Source organism: Arvicola amphibius, chromosome 5 (assembly GCF_903992535.2).
Source record: "Arvicola amphibius chromosome 5, mArvAmp1.2, whole genome shotgun sequence".
NCBI classification, from domain to species: Eukaryota; Metazoa; Chordata; class Mammalia; order Rodentia; family Cricetidae; genus Arvicola; species Arvicola amphibius.
The window spans coordinates 100,661,421-100,681,854 of record NC_052051.1 but is presented as its reverse complement, the minus strand read 5'-3'; the positions used below and the strand labels follow the sequence as shown (position 1 = coordinate 100,681,854).

Below are 20,434 nucleotides of genomic sequence, written 5' to 3'. Positions count from 1 at the left end.
AACTGTTGGTTATCTCCCTCCTATGGGACTTTGCATGGTGACTCTGGTACCAGCTAGTCCTCACCAAGGGGACATTCTTATCAATTCTAGCTCAGGGACCTCTGAGCCCTGTTTATGAAGTGTGTGGTGTCTTCAGCATTAGGAAGTTACCTTGCACCTCTAGGGTTAACCAAGGGCAGCAACAATAGGCTGGCTGCTTTGGGATTCTTTTGGACAGCCCTGGCCAACAACACAAAAGAGTGATTCTCATATCTGGTATTTTGTTGTTGTAGTAGTTATGTAGATCACTAAAACTATATTAATATATAATATATTGTATATATTTATATATGGAAATACATGTATCACAGCTTAGATAAACAGATATATGAATCCTTGTGGCTTTTTCAGAACTCCTTGGGTTTACCTACCTTCCTCCTTCTGTTTTTTTCCCATCTCTTCTCCCTAAAAGGCCCCCTTTTTAGTTTCCACTTCCCAATCAGATCACTTGGATGTTGCTACTTTCCTTTACCCTCCTCCCACCTTATTCTTTATTTACCTCCCTCCCCTCCCCTGAAGATCTGCCCTTCTTCCACTTTGCTGCCATTCTCCTTTCTATTGCTCCCCAACCCCCATCCTGTAAATGGCCCTATTTTACTTTTATGATTTCTATAGTTACTACAGACTTTGTGTTTATATGTGAAGATTTCCATCTAAAAGCCCCCATGAGATAAAACATGCAACATTTGGCTTTCTGGATCTGGGTTACACTTCACTGATTATGATGTTTCTATTTTTATCCATTTACCTGAAAATTCATGATTTCATGTTCTTTATAGTTGAATAGTATTCCATAGTGTGTATGTAGTATATTTCATTCTCCATTCACTGGTTGTAGAATATTTAGGTTGATTTATTTCCTAGCTATTGTGACTAGGCCAGCAAAGAACATGGCTGAGCCAGTATTTGTGGTGTAAGATGTGGAAACCTTTGGGCATGTGCCAAAGAGCAGTACACCTTGGCCTTATGATAGATTTATTTTTAATTTTTTTATAGTTTTTCACACTAAATTTCATAGCAGCTTCACAAGTTTGCAATTCAGTCAATAGTGAATGATGGTTTACCTTTTCCAAACTCCCCTCTTTTCTTAACTTCCTCCAGCATTTGTTGTTGGTTGTTCTGTCCGACTGGAGTAAGACGAAACCTGAAAGTTGTTTTGATTTGCAGTCCCCTACTTGCTAGGGAAATCTAGCTTGTTACATTGTTCTTTCATGGGTCTTGCCTTTGGTGCTATATCCAAAGTATTTTATTCATGCCCACAGTCATCTGTAGTTTTTCATATATTGTTTTAGTATTACCTATGATGAGGTTTCAGTTAATTTTTAGAGGATGCATATATACATGTATTATGGATTCTCTACTCCATACTATTAATCTTTGGCTCTATGTATTTATTTATTTATTGCCAATGTCATACTGGCTTGATTACAATAAACAGGTTTTTCTGTGAGTCTTGAAGTCAGCTATACAAAGCTTCTAGCATTTGTATTACACTGGGTATTTTTGGTGCCTGTTTTTGTTTTCTTCATTATATCTTCAACACTCTACATCTTTATATGACAATCTCAGATATTTGAAGAAGTCATATTATCTAAATAAAGGAATTAAGAATTGTTGAGTGCTTCTTAAATTCCAGGCAAAATTCAACTGATACTCAAGTAAAACCCAATGCTTCAAGGGAGGGCAGAAACAGTATGCTTCAGGGAGCATTGACAACTGTGGTGTACGACTGTGTCTGATAGGGTGAGCTCTTGGTGAAGCTGTTTTCCACTGTTCCCTCCGCTGGCAAGCCTGGACCTCCTCGTAACATGGCCTTTTGTTTGTGCTGAAAAGAGGGTGAATATTCCATGTAAATAATTGTAATTATCTCCTCATTGATGAAACATAAACTTGGAATGCAGCACTGTTTTCATGGGTAAATAGTCAATTTCGAATAAATGGGATTTTTTCTGTATCTTTGCAAATGAATATCTGACAAAAAGTTAATAAATTTTTCATAGAGTTGCTTTTGACAGACTTTTTTTGGTAGATTAAAAAAACCTCTATTTTCTCTTTATGTAGTTTTTATCTTGACCTGCTTTTCTTTCCCTGAAATATCATCTGGTTAAAATTATGCCTGCTCAGTATTTGTTTCTCTTTAAAAAATATTGCCAGTAGCTTCAACACATGGAAGGAGCTAAGAAAAAATGCACTGCATATATTCACATGGAAGGAGCTAAGGAAAAGAATAGTGCATATTCAAAATCACAGTTTGATTTATAAGCATACAGTTTTACATAAAATTAGTGAATAGCTGTACTGATCAATACATAAAACTCAAATGTTGAAACTGTCTTATAAAACACTTAGTCAGCCAGATGCTTTGGTTTTTTTTTTTGTTTTGTTTTTTGTTTTTATAGATATTTTGTGAACTGAATTCTTATAGGTCAAATGACAAGATCTTTATGGCAAAAAGGGGCAGTTTAGAGCTTCTCATGCTCACTTTCATATTTGCTTATTCTACTTGAATAAATGGTACCCCTTCCTATAAACAGAATCTCAAAGGTGACTTCAAAGATTGGATTGTTTGCTGGTGATCTTTTTGAGTTATTTTATTTGGGATTTTTGAAAGCTGAGACATTATATTTGTGTTTTTATCCCATCCATCCATCCATCCATCCATCCATCCATCCATCCATCCATCATCCACCCACCCACCCATCTATCTATCTATCTATCTATCTATCTATCTATCTATCTATCTATCTATCTATCTATCTATCTATCTTTATCTAGCCTGATCCTCTCATTATATAATTGCTATAGCTGTTTATACATTGGCAGCTCTTGCTTCTGCTTTTGGATCTAAATATTCCACTATAATTGTCAACAACAACAGCTACTAGATGATTGCAGTGATGCTTTACCAGTCAGGACACCTGTCAGATAACAGCTTAACTGAGGAGAGGAGGGTTGTAAATATTTTCATCCACTGACTCCTACATCGTGACATATAGGCCTTAGTTAATTATACTCAGTGAAGTAGGTGTGGGAAAGGAGTGTGAAATTAAGCAGAGACTTGTGTCATAGACTCTACTCACATTTTTGCTTGGCTTTCTTACATTGGCTTAGATATCAAGTTTTTCAATAATACCAAAGATTTTCATAGGACTTGAAGTGTCATGCTAGATGAATTAGTTTCCCGAATTCTTGTTCTCTTTGCACACCTTTACTTTAGAATTTATTCCATAAAATAGTCACCAAATTCAGTAAATATGCCATTCACTCATTTTAATTGATACAAAACATTGGTACAATGACCTAGCCTTTGAAACCTCAAGAATTAATGCTAATATTTTTTTTTAAAAAAATCAGTAGTTTTAGAAATATGACCATTACTAAAAATTTAATTAACTCAACTGTTAAGTAACTTAAACTACAATAAAACATACTTAGAATTTGTCAATTCCAAACTTTTTTATAGTGTAGTTATTTCTATGCTTTTTAAAGGTTATTCTAGTATGTAATGTCAGGATTAAAACACCACTTAATATAACCTTTTAATTCCTGTCCTCCCAGTTCTCTGTTCAGGGATTACATTGTGGCAGTTTGAAACAGCTATGGTGGAAATGTTAGGTACAGAAACTGGAAAACCCATAAACTTTGACTTATTCTTTTATCCATTTGCATAGCATAGAGTTTGAATTTTCAGTTTGATGATTAAAATTTGAACATGAGTGGGGAAATATATAACAGTTAATCAAACACCACATTAATATACAAAAGTATTGAGAAAATAAGGGTGATTTAGATGAAATTTTATTGTCATCTCACACACCAAGCAAAGCCATAGGTCAGCTAAACAAAGAAGTCCATGAAAACATCCTGTGAGAATTAGTCTCCTACATAGAATTTATCATGAAAATATATTTTATTATTATGTAAAGTTATAAGCCACCCATTTTTTAGTCCAGTAAAGTTTATAATCTTATGCACTCGGGTATTTCCTTTATGAGACCTTTGTCCAGTGTTTAACAGCCCACCCCACATCTGCTTCTGTTACAGTTTAGTTTGAGCCACTCAGCAACGCTGCTCAGCATCAGCATTTAGGTGGACAGTTTGATTGTACATTATTTAAGGGTGAAACACATGGCCTCATGCGCATGAGACCAGTTCTTTGCCTCTGATCTACGTAATATCTCATCCGCCTCATCTTACTTTCTTCCCACATATCCTTGTGCTCAACATCCCAAGTTATTAGATACTGTAATTTAACAGTGCTGTTGAAAATAGTTCATATACCATACTAGTCATCATTTAAAGGTAAAATTCGGTGTTTTCAATAAGTTCAGAGGGTTGCACAACAATCACTCTTATCTAAATTTAGAATAATTTTATTCTTCTTTAAAGCATTAAACATTAATATTAAGTCTTTATTCTCCCTTTTCTAGAGTTAAATTTGTCAAATTTATGTTTACCTTAATTTCGCTATGTCAGGTCCTTCATATGAACTGAACCATACAATGGTTCTTCTGCGTCTCATTTCTCTTACTCAGTATCTTCCACGTTCATTTACAGCTTATCATGATTAATGCTTCATCCTTTGTTTGTCAGAATACTGTTCACTTATATGGTAATGCCACAGGCACACACTTTTTATTTCAAAGAACTTTAGAATTCTACATTTAGATATTAAAGGTGCTGGTTTTATGAGGCAAGAAACTTCAAAATGTGATGTTGAGTTCATTTTCTATTGGCCACTATCTGCTGGATATGCAGCCTAGTTTGTTTCCCCAGTGAAACTCCCTTGGAAAAAAGCTAAATTTTCATTTGCAAGTGGCTATCAATTGAAAATAGCTCTGGGTTAAGGATGTCCATTTCTCATCTCAGAACTATGATTCAATCTGGTACAGACCCATGCAGCCCCTGTGCATACAGTACAGTCTCTGTGAGTCCATACATGTAGCTGTACTACTGTGTTTAGAAAGCCTTGTTTCCTTGGAGTCCTCCATCACTTCTGCCTGTATGCCCTTTCTACTTCCTCTTCTGCAGGGTTCTCTGGCCCTTGAGGAGAGAGATTTGATGGAGATATCCCATTTAGGACTGAGTATTCCAAGGTCTTTCACTTTCTGCATATTGTTTGACTGTGGGTCTTTGTATTTTTCCTATCTGCTGCAGGAGGAATCTTCTTTGATGATGGCTCAGCAAGACATTAATCACTGAGCATAGCAGAATATCATTAAGAGTCATTCATTCCCAAAATCTTTTAGTAGAACAGGAATATTTGACTTTAAGCCTTTGTGCTATCTAGTTTCAGATTCTTGGTTACTCAGCCACATTCAGTATGGGTTCCATCTCAAGAAGTAGGTATTAAGTCAATTCAAATATTGATTGCTTATTCACACAAGCTTTGTTCCACCATTGTCCTAGCGTATCTTACAGGCAGTCTCCGTGGTATATTGAAAAGTTAGTAGCTGTGTTGGTAGCATGCAGAATATCTTCAGGCACCACACACACTAGCCCATAGGCATGAAGGTTTTATGGAGGCACCAGCTTGACTTCTCCATTTTTATTTAGTTGTGAAGGTGTTAACTTCAGAGGGTCAGTTATCATTGACCCTCCCTGTCAATTTGTAAAGAACAACATATAGTCTTGGTAACAGCCTGATTAACACGCGAACCCTTTGACCAACTTGTCTATTAGGTGTAAACTATTGCAGGTACTGGAAGCTTCATTTGGTGACAAGATAATCATGTCAGGACTTTTTATTTTCTTAAATTTTGTCTTTTATGTTAATTTTTTCTTCTCTTCATTTTTAACCCTACAAGCCATTTGTTTTGTGTTTTGTTTTGTGCTTTATGTGATTTTTAAGTGTGATAGTAAGTGAGTCTCTTAGTTTGTAGTCTGTTTCCTGTGCTTTTACTTGGGCTCTTTTACTTCTGGTTTTTGATGTTGCTGTTTGTCTATTCTTAAGTGTTTATTTTTGTGCTATCATTATATTATATTTTGTAGTACATTAATTCCTTAGAAACCTAGTTTCCTAAAGAGAGATAAAGGGGGAATGGATACAGACAGGAGTGGGTGGGGAGGATACTGTAATCCAGATATACTATTTAAAAAGACCATTAATAAAAGAAAAACAAAATACAGGCTTCTTGATGACCCAATGTATATAATGAAAGTTCAGCCGAGGGCTGTAGAGGAGAGTGAGACAAAGAGAAGAGATACACAGCCAAAGTGAGTAAGTGTGGGAGAGATTTTTGTGCTTAGAGAAAATTAACAGAGGAGAAGAAAGTGCACACAACTAAGCTAAGGGACTTGAGATTCGAAGATACAAAGCCTTGGATGATCTTGGGAGTGCAGCTGTTCATCAGTTGTTGACTGGCTATAACTATCTCTTCACAAAGAAAGTGTAAGTTATTAGTGTTCTCTACAATATTTTGACTCAACATATTTTTGCAATAAATTTATAATATACTAGTGTGCTAATTATTTTATGTTGCTGTAATTAAATACCTCAGAAAAAGCAAATAAATGCTGTTATTGATATTTGTGCAAATATTGAATGTACTTGGTTTATCATTCCTCTTGAATATATATTAGTGGAGACCAGTTAGGTAATCTGGAAAATCTATCTTAATAAATGCTGAGTTACTGTTGAATTGTCTAAGGAGTCACTGTACTGTACAGCTTAGCATTTTAGTCAGCTTGTATGAGGGTTCTGATGTCTCTAAATCCTCAACACATCTTTTCATTCTGGGAAAGTCAGCTAATGTGAAGTGGTGTCTTAGTAATCTTCTGATTTACACTTCCCATCTTTATGTTCACTTGCTTTTTGAGCAGCATCTAGAGAAAAATTGTCACCATGATCATTTCCAACTTTGATATTTGTATTAATTATCTGACAATTTCACAACATTTATTTTAATCATTTAGTCACCCACCCCTGGCTCCTCCCAAAACTGTGCTCTCATTACTTCCCACAGAGCTTTTTGTCCTGTTTCTTTGTAAAACCTATCTATTCCAGCTTGTGCTGTCTACATGCTCCTGGGATATACCCATCCACTATAATATGCTCAAGCTGTCTATGTGCTCCTGGGGTATAACCATCCACTGTAATGTCCTCAAGCTGCCTATGTGCTCCTGGGGTATAACCATCCACTGTAAGGTACTCAAGCTGTCTATATGGTCCTGGGGTATAACCATCCCCTGTAATGTACTCAAGCTGCCTATGTGCTCCTGGGGTATAAGCATCCCCTGTAATATGCTCATTACAATGCTAGGAAAGTGCTCCCTTAAAGAAAGCTCACTCCCCTTCTCCAAACAGCTGTTAGTTGCCAATAACTCCTTGGCTAGGGGTAGAATTTGATACTGTTCCACGATGGGATTTCCCCTGACTCTGTCTTTCATCTCATCAAAGGAATACTGAAATTACAGGAGTGTACCACCCTGCCTGGCTTTACATGGTTTTGTGTCCTCTCAAGCCATCTCCTCAGTTCCTACTGGGTTTTAATGTTATCATAAATCTCCATATTAAGAAAGATAGGCATAAGAGAGGCATATGGAAGAGAAGGCAGTGTTTTGAATGCCCAACCGTAGAAGGTTAGTAGCCAGAAACCCAGGAGGAGTGATTTGTTTTCCTCTGGGTATTCCAGATGGAATGGAACATGGTTGGCACCTGACTTTGGACTTCTGACTTACCATACTATGAAAAAAAAAATCAATTTGTTTTGTTAAGCAAACTGTTATATTGAGTAACAAAAATTTATCACCCAGAAATCATTTCTTTAATTTCCCTTTCTTGTACTAGACAGTGGGTATCATCAAGTCTTCAATTATATATATATATATATATATATATATATATATATATAAAGGTATATGTTATATCAAGGTATATACATGTATATATGCACATATATATGTATGTGTATGCACATCTTGATAATTCTAGTAACTAACACAGGCTCGGCAATAGTATCTTCAGATACTTGATAAATGGATAAATAGGTTATGATTTTAGATTTTTTTGTTTCTGTTTTTGTTTTATTTATTTATTAAAAAATTCCACCTCCTCCCATCTTCTCATTTCCCTCCCACTCCCCCAACTCCCCTTCCCCCTTGTTCTCCAGTCCTAAGAGAAGTCAGGATGCCCTGCCCTATGGGAAGTCCAAGGCCCCCCTCTCCACCCAGGTCTAGGAAGGTGTGAATCCAAACAGAGTAGGCTCCCAAAAGCCCAGTACATGCAGTAGAATCAAAATCCGAAGTCATTATCATTAGCTTCTCAGTCCTCCCTCATTGTCAGCCACATTCAGAAAGTCCAGTTTGATCACATGCTCCATCAGCCCCAGTCCAGCTGGCCTTGGTGAGCTCCCATTAGATCAGTCTCGCCCTCTCCGTGGGTGGACGGACCCCTCCCGGTCCTGACTTCCTTGCTCATGTTCTCCCTCCTTCTGCTCTTCATCTGGGCCTTGGGAGCTCAGTCCAGTGCTCCAATGTGGGTCTCTGTCTCTATCTCCATCCATCGCCAGATGAAGGCTCTATGGTGACATGCAAGATATTCATCAGTGTGGCTACGGGAGAAGGCCAGTTCAGGCGCCGTCTCCTCTTCTGCCCACGGACCTAGCTGGGGAAATCCCCTTGGACACCAGGGAACCCCTATAGAACCAAGTCTCTTGCCAACCCTAAAATGGCTCCCTTAGTTAAAATAACTTCTTCCCTGCTCCCATATCCAACCTTCCTCCATCTCAACATCCCATTCCCCCAAGCTCTTCCAGATCCTCCCCTTTTCCCTTCTCTCTCCCCATCTCCCTTTCCCCCACCCCACCCCACCCTCTGCTCCCAACTTTTGCCCGGAAATCTTGTCTACTTCCAATATCCAGGAAGATAAATATATGTTTTTCTTTGGGTTCACCTTCTTATTTAGCTTCTCTAGGATCATGAACTATAGGCTCAATGTCCTTTGTTTATGGCTAGCATCCACTTATGAGTATATACCATATTCCTCTTTTTGGGTCTGTGTTATCTCACTCAGTGAAGTGCTTTCTATTTCCACGCATTTGCATGTAAAATTCAAGATGTCATTGTTTTTTACCGCTGAGTAGAACTTTAAGGTGTATATGTGCCACAGCTTCTTTATCCATTCTTCTATTGAGGGACACCTAGGTTGTTTTCAGGTTCTGGCTATTACAAATATTTCTGCTGTGAACATAGTTCAAAAATGCTTTTGTAGTATGGTTGGACATCTTTTGGGTATATTCCCAAGAGTGGAACTGTGAGATCCTGAGGTAGGTTGACTCCCAATTTCCTGAGAAACTGCCACACCGATTTCCAAAGTGGTTTGCATTCCCACCAACAATGGATGAGTGTCCCCCTTACTGTACAACCTCTCCAGCATAGGCTATCATTGCTGTTTTTGATTCTATCTGTTCTGGCAGGTGTAAGATGGTATCTTAAAGTTGTTTTGATTTGTATTTTCCTGATTGCTAAGGAGGTTTAGCATGACCTTAGGTGTCCTTTGGCCATTTGAACTTCTGTTGAGAATTCTCTGTTCAGTTCAGTACCTCAATTTTTTAACTTGGTTAGAGTTTTAATGTCTAGTTTTTTGATTCTTTATATATTTTGGAGATCAGACCTTTTTCTGATGCAGGGTTGGTGAAGATCTTCTCCCATTCAGTAGGTTGCCTTTTTGTCTTAATGACAGTGTCCTTTGCTTTACAGAAGCTTCTCAGTTTCAGGAGGTCCCATTTATTCATTGTTGCTCTTATTGTCTGTACTACTGGAGTTGTACGTAAGAAGCAGTCTCTTGTGCCCATGTGTTGCAGACTACTTCCCTCTTTCTCTTCTATCAGGTTCAGTGTGGTCAGATTTATATTAAGGTCTTAATCCATTTGGACTTGAGTTTTGTGCATGGTGATGGATATGGATCTATATTCATTCTTCTACAGGTTGACATCCAGTTCTGCCAGAACCATTTGTTAAAGATGCTTTCTTTCTTCCAGTTTATAATTTTAACTACTTTGTCGGAAATCACGTGTTCATAGGTTTGTGGGTTAATATCTGGGTCCTCTATTCGATACCATTGGCCAACATCTCCTTCTTCTACTCCTATTATCCTTAGGTTTGGTCTTTTCAGTGTCCCAGATTTCCTGGATGTTTTGTGTTAAGAATTTGTTGGATTTATTATTTTCTTTAATGAATGAGTTTATTTCCTCTATAGTAGCTTCAGTGTCTGAGATTCTTTCTTCTATCTCTTGTATTCTGATGGTTATATTTGTCTCTGTAGTTCCTGTTCGTTTACCCAGATTTTCCATATCCAGCATTCCCTCAGTTTGTGTTTTCTTCATTACTTCCATTTAATTTTCCAAGTCTTGAACTGTTTCCATTACCTGTTTGTTTGCTTTATCTTGGTTTTCTTGGGTTTCTTTGATAGATTTATTAATTTCTTCTACCTTTTTATTTGTCTTCTCCATTTTTTACAGCAGTTTTTCACAACCTGTTTAATGTCCTCTATTATTTTCAGAATGTTACTTTAAAGTCGATTTCTTCTACTTCTTCTGGAATAGTCCATGTTGCCTTTCAGGTTGTTGAAGGAATTCTTGCACTGTCGCCTGCCCATCTCTTGCTTCAAATGCCGCCAGGAGAGTCTTGGCATCTTGGTCCAATCTATGCTGTGACTTACTCTGGGTGGATCTCCTCAGTGCAAGAGCAGGAACTGTTCCTGGGCCAAGGACCTCACAGACAATAGGGGAGGCTTTGGGGAGGCAGGATCGTGTAGAACAAAGAAGCTCCTGCAGCCGGAGCTGGAGGTGCCCAGCACTCCCCTCAGGCCAGGTGGGCACACACTCACCCCTCTGGGTGAATAGCCTCAGTGCAGGAGTAGGAACTGTTCTTAGATTTAAGAAGGTAAATGTGTAAGTTTCAAATGAATCTCTGAAAAAAAATACATTACCTCCATTCATAAGATTTTACAAATTGTGCATTTGATTTTTCAGCAAACAAACAGGAGTAGATACCGTACAAATGTTATAACGTAGAGAAAAGCAGATAAAGTTTCATGGATGACTTTACTCGTGGACAGAGTCAGAATTTAGATTTACACTTAGGAGGATGGATGTTGTTTGAAGACGGGGGATGCAGTCTAGTATGGTACCTCTGGGACCAGTTGTGCTTTCTTGCACACTGCCCTTTAAGCTGAGTCTTTTCAGGAAGTTCACTGTTGAGTTCTGCGTAGTCCTTGCTAAGTACTGATCTTGTGTCTCAAGGCATAGTGGTACTATTCTGAGGAACTCCATATGGAAAGGGTTCCCCTAGACTTTAAAAAAGAGATATGAGAAAGATCTGAAGCCAAACTCAAAACTGTCAGCATCACACGTGATGTGTGAGGGAACAAACACTTCAAACTGAATGGTGGTAAAAGACCTGATAGTTTAACCTACACTGCAATCTCATATATGACATTATATAAGCATGCTGCTCCAGGCTCTGCTACATTCAAAGCCTACTGCAAATTTCAAATGCACAAGTAAAAGTTAGGTGTAAGAAAAATAGATGTTGACTCGACTTCTGTTTCACAGTAGCTCAGCCTTGCTATGGAAGATAATCTTGCCTTTCAGTCACTGACTGCTTAAAACTTACTTTAAGTAATTCCCCTTTCATAGCATTATTATTAATTAAAAATTGATGAAGAGGGATTTTTCTTCAGGTCACCAGCTTGCAAAATAATGACATAAAAACTTATTATTAATTATAAAAGTTCAGCCTATAGCTTAGGCTTATTCCACTAGCCCTTACAACTTACATTAACCCATTTCTGTTCATCTGTAGGTTGCCACATGACTTGTGGCTCTTACCTCTCCTTCTGTATGCTTGCTCCCTGAGTGTCTGGCTGGTGACTCTGTCTCTCTTCTTCCCAGAGTTCTCTCTGTCCAGAAGAACCTGTTATACCTCCTGCCTAGCTATTGACTGTTTAGCTTTTAAATTTTTATTAAACTGATCACGGTGACATATCTTTACATGATGTTATCAAATATCTCAAAACAAATTGATATTAAATTACATCATTTCTCCCTTTCTTTTCCTTCCCCCAAATTCTCCCTTGTACCCACCCTTATTTTCTTTAAAATTCACTACTTTTTTTTTTAAAAAATGCTAACTGTATGTATGTTTGTGTATGTTTGTATGTATATACTCTGTATTATGTTGCTTATTGTATTATCAGAGCTGATCATTGACTATTGGATAATCAACTGATGTGCTTTTCCCTGGGGAAGACTATTCACAGTGTTTTCAAGCAACAATGGCAAGATCATTACAGCAGGTTATTTTCAGGAACACTATGTGTATGTGTTTATATACATATATGTGTGTGTGTGCGAGCGGGTGTATGCATGTGAATGTGGGTGTAGATAGGTTTTGCAAATAGGAATGGATTTTATGCTGCAGTCACTTAAGATCATTTTTTTCATGGGATATTAATCTCTTATAATGTCTCAAGCCTCCTGTTTAATATGATTTAGTATCCATTTCAAATCTTTATTTTTGGTTGGACATTGCTCTGCTGAAACATAAAAACCTCCCTATATGTCAAGTTATATTTCCTCCAAGGAGTTTTCTGAACAGGAAAAAACATGGTGATCCTTGGCACCCCTACAAGACCTTAATTATATTGTAATATGATTATTAAAATGGCAGGTGCTGCCAACATTAATTGAAGGTTTATAGCTTGACAGATTGGGTCACATGCTTTACATATCTGATTTCCCTTAGTGCTCACAATGCTCCTTGAAACAGCTTCTATTGTCCCCATTTTACAGCTGTGAAAACTTGGATTCAGACACATATAAGCAATTCGCTCGATGTGTATTTATTTGGGAGATCCATTGTTCACACACTAGGTATTCCTTAAAGCAGTGCTTCTCAACCTCCCTATTGCTGTGACCCTTTAATACAGTTCCTTATGGTTGCTGACCCCAACCATAAAATTATTTTCATTTTCTTGCTGTTCCTTTCTGTCCTTTCCCATCTCAACCTTTCAAATTCTTCACGTTCTTCTCCCCACTTCCCTTGTCTCCTTTCCACTCCCTTACACCCTCTCAATCTCTCCCAATTTACTCAGGAGATTGTGTCTACTTCCCCCTCCTAGGGGGATCCATGTATGTCTCTCTTAGGGTCCTTCTTGTTTCCTGGCTTCTCTGGGTTGTGGACTGTTGGCCGGCTATCCTTTGCTTTTTGTCTAATATCCACTAATGAGTGAGTACATACTGTATTTGTGTTTCTGGGTCTGGGTTACCTCACTCAAAATGATTTTGTGGTTTTGTTTGTTTGTTTGTTTGTTTTATTTCCCAGTTCCATCCATTTGCCTGCAGATTTCAAGATGTTATTATTTTTTTGAGTGCTGAGTAGAGATATCTTGATAGAGGGAGCCATTATGGGGTTAGCAAGAAACCTGGAACTAAGGAATCTCACAGGAAACCACAAGGATGACCTTAGTTAAGAATCTAAACAATACTGGAGAGGGTACCTAAACTGCCCTTCCCCTGTAATCAGATTGATTACTACCTTAATTGTCATCGTAGAACTTATCCAGTAACTGATGGAAGCAGGTGCAGAGATCCACAGCCAAGCACAGTGCTGAACTTCTGGAGTCCAGGCGTAGAGAGGGAGAAGCCATAATATGGGCAAAGGGGTCAAACCAAGATGGAAAACCCACAGAAATAGCCGACCTAATCTAGGTCACTGACTCTGAACTGGCAGCTGGGGAACCTGCATAGGACTGAACTAGATTCTCTGAATGAATATGAGTGGCAGTTGTGTGGCTTGGGCAGTTTCTGGAGCTACTGGCAATGGAACCAGTATTTATACCTAGTGCATGAACTGACTTTTTCGAGCCTATTCCCTATGGAGGGATACCTAGATACGGGCCTTGGTCCTTCCTCAAGTGATGGAACAGACTTTGTTGACTCCCCATGGGAGGTCTCACCCTCTCTGAGGAGTGAATAGGGGTGGGCTGGAGGAAGGTTGGGGTAACAGAAGGAAGGAGGGAGGGTAGCTGGTATTGATATGTAAAATAAAAAACATTGTTTTAAAAGAATAAAATAAAAAAAACTATTTTTGTTGCTACTTTATTATGGTAATTTTGCTACTGTCATGAATTGTAATGTAAATTACATGTAATGTAAAAACCTGATATGCAGGTTATCTGATATACAGTCTTGGTGAAAGGGTCATTTGATCCCCAAAGGGCCCCTGATCCACAGGTTGAGAACCACTGCCTTAGAGAGCGGCATTCTAACTCTTGCTGCATCTGCCACTCCGTCTCCAGTTGGACAGAGATGCTTGTTGTTATCTTAAGTTATGATGTTTGGAGGTAACGCTCTACATTTGATCCTTGTCTCTTATTTACTAAATACAACAGTCGTGACCCAACAGCTCAAATATAGTTTGCATGGTTTGAGCAGACTCTGGAGTGGTATTAGTACAGTAATAATTACCAGGTCCTAAAATATAATTTATAATTTAGAAAAATTATGCTGATGGCTAGGAACTCATTGATGGAAGAGATGGGCATTTATGATTTACTTCATATTAACCATAGTTTTATGAACATTTTAAAATTTAGTATGGGTGGTTTACAGATTTGTGGGACTATTGTGTGTAGTGGTGTCTGTCTGAGGCAGCAAAGCTGGGAGATTGAGGCCAGCCTGAACTACATAGAAAAAAACCTTGTTTTGAAAGAAGAAAGATGGCAAAAGTTTTCTTGGAGATGATTTGGTTAATTTCATCAAAATATTTTGGTTTAACCAACTTCATCTGATAAATGCAACTAATTTCATCAGTCTCATGTGCATTTTGTTGTTGTTCTTGTCTTGTTTCATTTCCAGGATGGCGTTGGAGTGGATGAGAAGCTGTCCTTAAGGCGAGTGGCTGTGGTTGAAGATTTCTTTGACATCATCTATTCCATGCATGTGGAAACAGGGCCGAATGGAGAACAAATTCGGAAACATGCTGGGCAGAAGAGAACTTACAAAGCAGTAAGTGGAAGAGAAGAGAGAGGAAGCATGTATTCTGAGTTCTGTCACTATGTCTGATGTTAACGCAAGTGCCAAAGTAGTGTCTGGTATCGAACACAGATTAGATCACGTCCCAGTGCGACTCAGTACTTAAGCCATATTTTACTATTTTCTGTTTTAGTCATAGGCTCACAGGTCTACTGCATAAGTTTAAACCTGTTTCTATAATTCTTTTAATATTTTCTTTAAATATATATAAAGTATAATAATCCCAGTCAAACACCTATAAGCAGGAAGACACATTTGAAATGTATATTCAATGTGTCATGATATTTGAATTATGTACTGTGAGATAACAACTTTATAATCATTCAAATTTCTTCCATCTTAAGTCATATGAATGTATTTACATATTTCCTATTCCATCTTATAACAACATAGATAAGAAAATTATACATTATTTTTATGTTATTTTGTATGTCTTAATTTTCCTGAACAAAATATTAAAGTATGTTATTTTCATAGTACCAATTCTTTTGAACAATTAAAAATTGAAATATACTATTTTATTGTAAATTATGTGAAAAGCAAATTTAATTAACTCTTTTATTGTGGAATATACATTTTCAAAATGGAGTTATATTTCAGTTTTGAAGTTACTAATTGTACCTAAGCTTGATATACACATTTTAATCTACATTTTATTTAATTTAAATTTTATAAAACCATATTACTATAGATATTTTATCCTTTCTAGCAAAATCGAAGAATAAATTACTTTTTGCCAATATGAGCAAAGTATACATTATAAGAGCTTTCTCAGCAGTGGGGATAATGTTCTTTTTATGAATTCTTACTGAACTTCGCTTTTGGCTACCTTGATATGAACTGTTTTCAGCTACTTGATACACAATATCAGTCTGGATCCATTTTTTTTTCAGATACAGAAAAATGTGTGAAATGCTCAAAGTTTCAAATACAGGTACATACGTTTGAAAATTAGCTCTGAGCATAAGAAATAGCTTCTTTTCATAACTATTTTTTGCTATATTGCCAGGGTCATATTGAATCCTTGTAGCTGCATAATAACCCATAATACAATGTTGTTATTTATCCCTCCTTCTATACGGTTTTGTTTCTTGGCTGTTCCTAAATTGCATGGTTTGTGGGCAGGCACTAGTGTGAGTTTCCATACATAATTCTGCCACATAAACTTCCTTTTGATTTATGCACCCAAAGAGGCTTTCTTATCATGACTAACGAAAGTGACCTAGCATCTTGGGATGCTTGTATGTAGACTAATATCACTGAACATACTCATTCCTCCTGTCTCCTAAACTAGGGTTGTTCCTCTGGATAGTACTAGAAAAAATATATATTGATCTACTAATATCACTAACTGTGGACTCTTAGGGGAATGCACTCTCATGAACTAGCTATGTGCACTTGACAGGACTGTGAGTGACAGGAATACATAATTCTATCATATTAAATGAAAATAAAAGACAAAACAAAATGAAAATTTGGGGAGTGCCTTTATTGTTGGGGGTGTGGTACCAAAAGAAACTTGATATTATTTAGCCTTTAAAATAAATTAATCAAATATTGTAAATCCAAGCCAACAACACCAGATCCAAACTGTCACCTCATGTTTGCTTAGGTTACTATGGACAATCTAGTTTACAGCCATTACTCACCGCTAAGCATTTGCAGTGAATTTGTTACTATGTTTCCAACACATGAAATTTTGTATCCACATTTCATAAAACCCCTTTCTGCATTTTGAGGTTGGGGAAACAGTCTCAAAAGCTTAAGCAGCACTTGAAACTCATAATTCCTCCTGGGAATGTCTTATTAGAAGATGTACTCCTTCCACAAGTTAATTCTTATTTCCACGTTAAAGCTTTTCTCCTTGTCCTAATATCAGGAAAGTTCCTTGTATCTTAAGCTCTTCCTAGGTCTAGCTCTCAAATGAATTTTAATTAGGAAACATTTCCATTTTATACAGCTGTAACTCAATATGGGGAAAATCTGCAGTATCAGTGAAACTGTGCACATGACTATATGATGAGTGGGATGTAATGCTAAACGTTAATGCAAATGTGCAATTAATGGAGCATAATACTAAAGCGCAGCAAAAATGGAATGGCACTGTGCTGTTGGAGTCAAAGGCTGTGGGGCCAGAACTTAGTTCTCAACAGTACAAATCGGCTTCATTAGCTAGGATTCTTTTGCAGTGATAACAGTTCCAATTAGACTTCACCTTTTCTCGTACTCCTAACAAATAGAGCATGCCGATTATGTTTATTACCTTTCTCTCCCTTTCTACATGGCCAAGAAACTATACTTGTACAACTAATCATAAAAGCATACCATGTCTTAACAGTATTATCAATAGATTTAGTGTTCATTTTCTTTACTTTGCCTTTTTGCAAATATTCTGCTTCCACTCTGCAGGAAATGGTGGTCTTTTAATATTGAATTAACTATTGAATGCTATTTGGTTTTCTATCTGCAGTATATCATTCCTTGAAATATCTAGGCATTATACCAATTACAGTTTATTTTAATCTAATTTGGCCACAGAAAAATTTGTAAGGTATATAGTATAACTCATGAGCTTTGAAAATCCACAAAAATGACACATTTTTGGAATATATAAAGTCTTTCCTAATTATTTAGGAGTTATTCATTATTTTATAGGTTGTTCTTATATTCAAATAAATTTATTATGAACAGTTACTATAGCATTGGCTGTGTTTCCTGTAATGTATTTGGCTATATTTAACTTATAAATTATCTACTTTAACATAATAGACCATTTAATTAGCACTGTGCTTGAGGTAGAAATATATCTTTGTATGAAAACTTGAATGTCGAAATACATTTTAGTGATATGTACTGTCTCTTCAGAATTAACGATACAATAATAGTTTACATATAGCATATTGTCCTGTGTTTCAGTCCTTAACAATAATTTACTTTGGCCTAAATGGTTCCTTAGTGAGTGCACTGCTGTTCTCTAGGTGCCTCTTGTCACTCCTCTCCCTTCATCAAGGCTGTTTTTTTAGAAACAGGTTTTAAGTTAGGGACTACTAGAAAGACAGTGTCATCAGTGTGAGAAATTCTCCATGTGTATGTGTTCACAAGCATACATAAATTGTAGTATGAAATAATTAATGCACAACCATTACTCTTTCTCTCTTCCTCCCTCTCTCCCTCCCTCTCTCTCTCTCTCTCTCTATATATATATATATGTATATATGTATATATGTGTATATGTGTATATGTGTATATGTGTATATGTGTATATGTGTATATGTGTATATGTGTATATGTGTATATGTATATGTATGCCCATAATGACATTTATTTAATTAATGGTAGAGAGCATATGTTAGAGGAAAAAAAGAAAAAGAAATGCTGGGAGCCAGACAGCTATAGTTCTAATTTTCCGAGTTAGCATTTCTTTGCTATCTGTAGTGTGGTAGGCAATTAATTTCATTTTTTCCTGCCTTTATAAAGAGGTACTGATCTGCATGGTGGAGCAAATGGCTTTATAGATATAAATGGCTTGACACATATTGGTTTTGTGATGAGTGCTATGCTTTTCTCTACCCAATTAATTCCTGGGATCCTAGTTGAAGAGTGTGCAGGACAGGGGGCTAACTTAGCTCTCCAGACAGAGGATTATCCTTTGATTTGCTGGTTCTAAAGTTTAGGTCTCAAGATAGAAAATTTTCATATTTCAAAGATTAATTTTTGCTTATTAATTTTCCTAGGAACTTATCATCTTAATCTTCTGAAAAATATTAAAACTGACTTTTTAATATTTTAAAATATAATTTTAAATAAAATATTGAATTTAATGAAATATAAAAATTTAATATATTTTATTAGCATATATTAGTGACAGCTAACAATGGGGTTCATTATAACATTTTTATGCATTTGCATAATGTATTTCAATCATGTTTTCTCACCCATCATTCTCTCTTGTTCCCTTCCTCTTTCCCGTGAGTACCACATCTACTTTAGTATTTTTTTTTCTGATGATCCAATTAGTTTCATCTGTGTTGCTCACAAGAGCTTATGAGGGAGTTTGCTCACAGGAACATGGACCTCATCATGAGCTACCCTACCAGTCTCTCCCTTTCTTATCAATCACAAAGCCTACTCTTTAAAGCCTTGCTTTCAATGGGCATGGAAGGTTTTGTTTTAGAGAAACAGTCTAGAAATAGCATGTTTATACAGGACTTTATCCTTCTTCGGCATTTTTCAGGGAAAACAATGTTGTGTACTGTCTAGAACACACGACTTTCAAGCTTTTGTTCGCATCAGTTTTGCCCTGTGCTTTGGAAAATATCTACTGTTTCTATGGCTCTAGCTTTAAAATGGATATTTTAACCTACATTTAATTCTACTAGTTTGTTATTAAAAACTCTCAGAGTGTTTTTGTGAACTCATGATGAATGACACACCTTTTGGTGTGGAGAGACTTAATTAAGCTAAAACATAATAAATCCTAACAATTAATTCAAAATCTTTTTGACTCAAAAAGTTGCAGACTCATGTATATAACATGGCAGGACTTATTCTACTTATCTTTCAAATGGTTTACAATGTAATGGTAATATGTGAGGCTTTTGCTCTCCCTGGAACAAAAAATGAAAATACTCAACACAGTGAGCGAACAGATGTACATAAGTCAGGACAGAGTACATGGGATGCTCTCAGCTTTCATAAAAGCAGATTGGCTGACGAGCATCACTCAGAGGTAGAATAGTTTTGCTGTGTTGTTCTGCAGGGATGGTGATGGTGATGATGATGATGACAATGATGATAAAATGGGCGTGTGATGTGCTTTTCACAGATGTAGGATTTTAAAATAGCAATCAAAGAAGAAAGACCTAAAATACCTATGCCCACAGATTGTCCATTTTTTTTTCTCCACTTTTTCAAACAAGCTTTCAGGGTTATACTGTATGCAGCTCCCTAAGTAGGTTTAAATTCCAGAGCAACCGATATCAGGGCACTTCCGTGGCCCTTTTTTCCTGTCCTGAAAATGATGACCATCCTGTAGATTGCGCTTCTTAGTCATCTGTTTCCTGTTGCATCTTTGCTCTAAACACGTTGGAGATTGTGTACTTCTGTGTCGGCAATTTGGTGCGACCACTCAGTGAAGCAGGGATTAGTGCCAGGAAAACTTTGGTCTTGTCTCAGTTTCTTTTCCTGTTGCTTTGATAAAACTGCACAAACAGGACAAAAACATTTCAAAGGAGGAAGCTTTTACTTCAGCTTACAGTTTAAGGATACAATCCATCATAGCATGGGAGTAAAGGCATCAGCATCTTGAAGGAACTGCTCACACCCCACAGTGTAGATGCAGAAATCTACGAATGCTG

The 20,434-nt window shown here is 36.9% G+C and overlaps 1 protein-coding gene across 4 annotated transcripts in view; it reads left to right on the top strand.

Annotated features, from left to right (window-relative positions):
• Nucleotides 1–20,434, top strand: part of Nol4 (nucleolar protein 4) — a 352,858-nt gene that overhangs the window by 82,880 nt on the left and 249,544 nt on the right. For 3 of the 4 annotated variants that reach the window (XM_038330862.1, XM_038330861.1, XM_038330859.1), the window contains exon 2: nt 14,901–15,050. In XM_038330862.1, coding sequence (XP_038186790.1) covers nt 14,901–15,050 — 150 coding nt within the window. Of the gene's footprint in view, nt 1–14,900; nt 15,051–15,948; nt 16,012–20,434 lie in introns of all 4 variants that reach the window. The other variant, XM_038330860.1, reaches the window with a different exon arrangement.